The 7,817-nt window shown below is 39.3% G+C and overlaps 1 gene segment (V, D, J or C); it reads left to right on the top strand.

Moving 5' to 3' along the window:
- The first annotated feature begins 3,742 nt into the window (after positions 1–3,742).
- On the top strand, positions 3,743–5,135 carry LOC101401896 (T cell receptor alpha variable 8-3-like). The segment is given in 2 exon segments: positions 3,743–3,827; positions 4,747–5,135. Coding segments are annotated over 2 exon segments (474 nt in total).
- Positions 5,136–7,817: the final 2,682 nt, after the last annotated feature.

Here is a 7,817-nt window from a genome sequence, read left to right as displayed (position 1 = left end):
CCCCATATATTCTTGTTGATGTGGAAGTCATCCAAAACAACGCGAAGAACACAGCTTAAGAACAAGATGCAAACATCCCTCATACAAGACACTTTAATGGTGAGAGTGAAAACAGAATATGTCATCATAGTTCCTGAATCACAGCTGAAATTTGTGATTATAAAAGTATAGAACCTCAAGGTGAATGAAATGGTATATGTGTTCATCTTTGCATAAAATTCTAGCCCCCTGACCTTGTTCCAGATCATTGAGGGAAATATTTTGTTTAGAGAGACACCTGTAACAGATGAGGTTGCAAAAGCTTAATGTCTCTCTAACAAGCTGGAGCAAGAACAGGTGACTTCTAGAGAAGCTTTAGCCCAAGAAACAGTAGATTCTTTTTTTTAAAAAATAGCTTCTTAAGGGAAAAAGTATAACAAAGGAGGAGAGAGTCCTACATACGAGCGCACATATAAAAAGAGAAGACAGAACATTTCTTACAGTTTTTAGGGAAATTACATGGCAGGCATAGACTGGTGTTCTCCATGCACATTAAAGCAAAATTGTTATATTCTCTGCAATTACAATAGTGACCACATCATAATAAAATCTCTTCAAATATTTGCTAAATTAATAAAGGAGTAGGAAAACCTATTACTGCTACCACAAAAAAGCTACTAATATTTTCATCAAACAAATTTATTTGACAATGAATTACTAGTGTTTTTCTATAGCCAACATATTTATATATACATTATTTGACATATATTACATATTATATTATCATATAATCTTTGGTTGTCATAGTTTAATTATGATGTGTTTAGGTGTAATTTTCTTTAATTTTATCCTGTTTGGGGTTTGCTTAGATTCTTGAATTTGTACATTTACGTCTCTCATCAATTTTGGCAAGTTTTTGGCCATTCTGTCTTCAAATATGTTTTCTGCTCCAATCTCTTTCTCCTGTCCTTCTGGGACTATAATGCATATATTTTAGACTTTTTGATTTTGTCCCACAGGTCTCCAAATTTCTCTCCATTTTTTGTTTCAATTTTTTCTCTTGTTCTTCAAATTTTGATCAGAGTTTCTCAACTTTGGCACTATTAACATTTTGGACTGAATATTTGTTTAGTGGGGGGCTGTTCTATGAATTGTAGAATTTTTAGAAGTACCCCTGGCCTCTACCCACTGGGTGACAGTGGCACTCCACCTCCAACTCACGGCAACCAAAAGTGTGTCCAGATTTGCCAATGTCTCCTTGGAGGAGGCAAAGTCACCCTTGGTTGGTAATCACTCAGATAATTTATACTGATCTATTTTCAAGTTCACTTACTATTTTATCTGTCATCTCCATCCTGCTATTGAGCCCTTACTATGAGAATTTATTTCATGTATTGTATTTTTCAATCCTAAAATTTCCATTTGCTTCTTTTTGTACTTTCCATTTCTTTGTTGAGAATTTCTATCTTATCTTTCATTTCAAGTGTGCTTCCTTTTACTTCATGAAATATAGTTAAGAGTTGCTGTAACTTCTTTGTCTATTAGTTTAGCACCTTAGTCATCTTGACATTTGCATCTGTTGATTATTTTTTTCTTGGATATTAGTCAATTTTTCTGGTTCTTTGTATGTTGAATAATTTTGGAATGCATCTTAAACATTTTAAATGTTACATTGCATAAATTCTTTTTTTTTTTTTAAATTAATCCTCTGGAGAATGTAGATGCTTTGGTTTTAGCAGTAAATCAAGCTAGTTTGCTTTAGACTGTGTTTTGTCCCTCATTTAAATCTCAGCTCAGTTCTCTGATGATTTGCTATGTTAGTTTGGGTCTTTCCCAGACATATGTAGCTCAGGAATTAGTCTGAAACTTGTTTGGGGGACTCAAATCTCAGGTCAGCTCCTGATACTACTGCTGCATTGGTTTGAGTCTGACCTGCATGTGTGCCGCTCAGGGCTTGGTCTGAGACTTAGACAGTGGTTCAAATTCAGCTCAGTTATCTAAGCTTTGTTATTGTGGTTTGGGTCTGCCCCATGTGTGTGGAGATTTGGGATTAGCTTGGGACTTAAGCTGCTATTCATGTCTTTCCTCAGTCTCCCCACTCCAGCCCAGCCCACAGGGCCAGAAAAATTGTGTTTCATTCAGAGCTTTAGCTTCCTATGTCATTGCCACCCTGCTATCAGGGGCCTGCCATCAGATCAAAGCTAAAAAAAGAGAGAAAATGTGAAATTCTCCTTTTTGCAGATGGCTTCTCCAATTTTTGACTCCCCTATACAATATGCCTCCTTTGGTACAGTTTTCACAGTCCACAGGCAGTCACTTTTTGTATTTTGTTCAGTTTTACTTGTAATCAGTGGGAGAGATGGATTCCTAAAGCTATGTCCTAGGCTAAGTTCCTGCGTTAACTTCTGGTGTTCTATAATATTCGTCAAGAATGACTGTTTGCCACTTTTTCTCTACTATTATTTTTATTATCCTCCTTTAGTTAAACCCTATTGTAAATGTGTTTTTCTTATCAAGATGATTAGAATCATTTGATTAAAGTCTTGATTTTCTGGGTCTTTGTCCTCTCATTCTCCAAACTAATGAAAATTTTCCTCTGGTGCTGGAAAAGGAGAATGCTCAGTTGTTTTCACCCATGCTTTAAGTACTGCAATTTTTTTTCTAAAATCAAAAAATTTCTGAATTCTGCACCAATTTCCAAGAACATGCTAAGGTATGGTGCAACTATTCAAAGGCTGTGTCTTTCAGTACTTAAAATAGAGCTATTTTGTTTTCAAGTTTCTCTTTCTCTCTTTTAAATTTCTTAACTTTTGCTTGTTTTTAATGAGCCATGGTTTTTTGTTTTCTGGGCTGTCTGTGAAGACTCTTTAATCTTCCTGGCAATCAATATATTTCTTAGAATCCCATCAACATCCTTAAGAAGAATATTCTATTTCCGATCTTATTTTTCTCAACTATGAGATGTTGCTTCTCCCACCATCGAAGATTGGAGAATACCTTTGCATTCTCCCAGAGCAGAGGAAACAGCACTGTTCCAAGACATGAAACAATGCAGTTGCCTTTGACTTTGTGTTTGCTGGGCTTTGCCAATGCCCAGCAACGTTGAGAGGAGTTAAAAGGACTATCAGCCTGAAAGCCAGCAGGAATTGCTCCTCATAGCTTATCTCTGACTATATTTTTTCTGTCTTAACATTAATCCTCGTTTTGATCCCATCTGCTGTCTGTATTCTGGAAATATGTGTAAATCTCTCATCTCCAGATGATCTCTATTCTTTTAACTCTTACGGATTTTGGTTTATTCCCTTTTATATTTCTATTCTTTTAGTTAGGAGGAAATTTGGAGGAGATGGGAGATGAGTATACACCCCTTGGAATCAGAAGTCCACACTCATGGACTACAAATTCACAAATTGACAGCGTTACTAAATCTTCTATGTGAAAGGTAGTCTTGACAGGAAGCAACAAGTGAATGAAGAACCCAAGGAGATGGCTGGGCTCATGATCCTGGAATCAAAGAAGAGTATTCTGACTTTTGTCAAAGGGGCCCTTTGGCCTCAGAGAAAGCAGAGACTTTCTCCATTCTCAGGTTTTCAGAGAGTGCTCTCTTGGTGTGGTTTATTTCCTTTAGTCACAGAGGTTTCTGTAGCTCATTTCCTTCAGCCTTAGGGCAATAGCTTCCCACCCAGAGTTACTCCTTGCCATATAGCAGCACTACTCTCATTTTATGGGCCCTGTTTTTCCTCTAAAAGGTTTCACAAGTATTATGCCCGTGCATGAGCGTCAGCCAAGTGAAATTCCTCTGTCATCCTCCATCACCACCATGGCAGCACTGGACCATCCAAAACTCGGTCTGAAGCCATTGGTTTGATTCCAAAGACTCTCATGAACTTAATTCCAAGTCTGATATACTTTTTATTTTTATTTTTTGGTGAAGAAGATCAACCCTGAGCTAACATCTGTGCCAATCATCCTCTACTTTGCATGTGGGTCACCGCTCCAGCATGGCTGAGCAGTGGTATAGGTCCACGCCCAGAATCCGAACCCAAACCAGGCTGCCGAAGGGGAGCCTGCTGAGCCTTAACCACTAGGCCATGGGGCTGGCTGCTGATAAACTTTAAAAACGGATTTCTCAGTGAAGTAACTTGTTAGTCTATTTTTATATGACATCTCATTTCTAACGGACTCTAGGAGATTTGGGAAGGAAGATTTGGGAAGGAAGAAACACATTGCGTGAAAGTTTTCATATATTCGGAAAATAGAAGGAACGCACTAATTACCTCTTGGTGGGGCTTTGGGACCTTTGGTTCTGCGCTTGGCCTCCAGAGGGCGATACTGCACAAACTAGAGGTCATGTTGATCAGTATAATCTGCCCAGCCCCTCCTCCTTGCAGCTGGCTGGGTTTGCAGACAGAGACAAGTGACAAGAATCAGAAGTCAGAGAGCATCCAGGCTCATCTCAGCAGCTCGGGTATTTTTATCTAAGCAAGAAACTCGTCCAACCTAACTTTCCCCACAACTCCTATTTCCAAGGGCTTGGTTTTTGCGGCCAGTTTCCTGCCTGCTCAGGGGAGATCTTACGGAAAAGAGCCAACAGCATTTCCACTGCTCAGCCATGCTCCTCTTGCTCATCTCAATACAGGGGATGATATTTGCTCTGAGTGTGTAAAATTTCATAATGGTCTATAGTTCTACAGATTCTGACTAGAAATACTTACTTTTCGTAAGGAAGTCTGTACTGCTTTCACTGATATAACATTGATTTTGCAGGAGACACCAGAGCCCAGTCAGTGACCCAGCCTGATGGCCATGTCTTGGTCTCTGAAGAAGCCTCACTGGAGCTGAGGTGCAACTATTCCTATGGTGCAACTCCTTATCTCTTCTGGTACATCCAGTACCCCAGCCAAGGCCTCCAGCTTCTCATTAAGCACTTTTCAGGGGACACCCTGGTTCAAGGCATTAAAGGCTTTGAGGCTGAATTTAGGAAAAGTGACTCTTCCTTCAACCTGAAGAAATCCTCAGCCCATTGGAGCGACTCCGCTGAGTACTTCTGTGCTCTGAGTGACACAGTGCCCGAGACTGCAGGGGGAGCTGAACACAATCCATTCACTGCAGTGGATTTTTCTGAGACTCAAGATCTCTTTGTGTGGTATTTTTAATGATCTCTTGCTATATGATGGCAAATGACGCAAAGGCGCCTGAGCAGACCAGCAGACCCAGGTACATCTAGGCAACCCTACAATTCCATATCTGATAAACTTTACGTCAGAAGATTTTTACTCTTTGTAGAAACTACATAATAATAATTAGTTAGTCTTTAGAATGGTGAAGGAGACAGTGTTCTTATCGCATAGTAATCAGGTGCTCAAGGACTTGCCTTGTGGTTGACTGCTTTAAGGGGTTGACTATGTGGGTTTTCGTTTATCATTTTATCTCTCACACAACCCAGAAAACAAAAGATGAACTTTTTATGTGCTTTCCCAGCAAAGTTTGCCTCTTTGCCTACTTGGTCATTCTTAGACAATTTTCTTGGAATTTTTTTCCCTAGGTCTCACTGTGCTGGTGATAATGTGTCAGGATATTTTCTCTGAGTTTAAGTACCTCTATTTAGGAGGGATTCTGAGAAACTATTGCTCAGCAGTAGGAGACTGATTAGGGCTTAGAAAACTCTCATGGTCATGTTAGTTCTGGCAATTGTTTAAGAACAGTGCAAGAGAATGAAGATTTAAAATTTATCAGTGCTTGTCCAAAGATTTTTTTCTGTTACAAAAGTAGCCTCCTCTTCTTTTTGTATCTTAAATTCTACAAATCTACTTCAGAAATTTGTGGATATAATCTCTTTTGCTGTTTCTAGCTATGGACGTTTTTTCTCCTTGCTTTCACTCTGTTCTTGTATGATTTGACTATTGGAATATTAGAGATTGATTCTTATATGTTAACATTGTCCTAATTAATCATGTAATAGGTTTAGCAATGCCAAACTCTGCTAGAAATATTGATAAGAATTGAAGTAGATACTAGGGGGTCACTGTACCCAGTGTAAATTCATGACCCAGTACAAACTTTTTTGTGTGTAGAATGGAAAGAACTGTATAAGAAGCTTTTACAGTCTTTGTGTTCTTGAAGACTTGGAGCTTAAAAAATAGTCTAGAGAAAGAGGAGAAGGAGGAGGGGGAGCTTTCTAGCTGCTATTTGGCTTACACTACAAGGGGTAAGAAGATAGGTGTGTAGGAGCCCTCAAAACAGAGAGAGAATAAGTAGATTGTTATAAGTGCAAGTTATCCAAGTGGTGAACCAGGAGATCAACAGTAAATTTTAGGACATAGTGATATGCTTATATGTAATAAATGTGTTTGAGTGATTGCTGGAAGGGTATAAGGAAAGTACATGGGGTGTTAGAGGCGGAAAATTATGAATAAGAAATGTATTCTCATTTAATGTCCCTCGCCATCTTTCCCTTTCTTTCTATTTTTGGACCACACTCTTTTCTACCTCTGACTATTTTCAGGTGAGTCACTGTCATCGGCTGAACCACATTGCCCAAAGGGAATATAGTGGGCACTTGATGCAGATTGGTATGAGAAGGAGAACTACCCATTTCTTTTGATTCTGTACTCAAGCTGAGTTTGAAGAAAAATAAGTTCTACACCAAGGACCCCAAGCAGCTGGGAGATCACACCCCCAACTCCCCAACCCTAACTCTGCCTGAGAAATCAAAGTAGGCTTCCTTCCTCCCTCCTTTCTCTTCTTTGTTTAATAATTTATTACTTATTTATGTCATTATATGATTTTTATGAGAAAGTTTCTATAATAAAGAATTATATTCAGGGCCGGCCCCGTGGCTTAGCGGTTAAATGCGTGCGCTCCGCTGCCGGCGGCCCGGGTTCGGATCCCGGGTGCGCACCGAGGCACCACTCCTCCAGCCATGCTGAGGCCGCGTCCCACATACAGCAACTAGAAGGATGTGCAGCTATGACAGACAACTATGTACTGGGGCTTTGGGGGAAAAATAAATAAATAAAATCAAAAAAAAAAAAAAAGAATTATATTCAGAATAAAGTGAAAATCCTGAGTTATTTTATCAATGAAATTAATAATTCTCACTTTTCATATAATTAACTGGTCTTACTACATACCCCAAAACTCAGAAGCCGCTGGCCTTGTTGAAAGGTGGAATAGCTTACAGAAGACTGAGTTACAGTGCCAGTTGAGAGACAACCCCCTGATGGGATGGGGCTTTGTTTAATAAGATTCGGCATGTGCTTTGAATCAGAGACCATTACTATATGTTGCTTTTACCCACAAAGCCAGAATACGAGGGTCTGGGAATCAAAAAGCGGGAGTGGCTCCTCTCACTATTACTCCTAATAACCCACTAATAGACTTTTAGATTCCCTTCCTGGTAACTTTACACTGTGTTGATTTGGAGATCTTAGTTCCTAATGGAAGAATTTTTCTACCAAGGGACAAAAAATGGCTCCACTCAATGGATGATGAGACTACTTCCTGGACATTTTGGGATCCTTGGCCATTGAACCAACATGGAAGAAAAAAGTCTATTGGCTGGAGGGATTGATGCTGATTAACAAGAGGATATGGGTTGCTTCTATACAATGGAAGCAATATATTTGGAGCCCCTTAGTATTTTCACACCCAATGGTAAAGTTAATGAAAAATTGCAGCAACTTGAAACAAAACAGGACTATTGAGGACGCAGATCTTTCTGGAATAAAGGTTTGGGTTACTCAACCAGGAAAAGAACCCAGAACAGTGAAGGTTTTGGCTGAGGGAAGGGGAAATACAGAGTAGGGATGGATGAAGGAAGCCACAGATTTCAATTT

The sequence above is a fragment of the Ceratotherium simum genome, chromosome 3, assembly GCF_057802395.1.
Source record: "Ceratotherium simum simum isolate JZ-2026a chromosome 3, ASM5780239v1, whole genome shotgun sequence".
Classification (NCBI taxonomy): Eukaryota; Metazoa; Chordata; class Mammalia; order Perissodactyla; family Rhinocerotidae; genus Ceratotherium; species Ceratotherium simum.
This window is presented reverse-complemented; position numbering and strand designations above follow the sequence as displayed.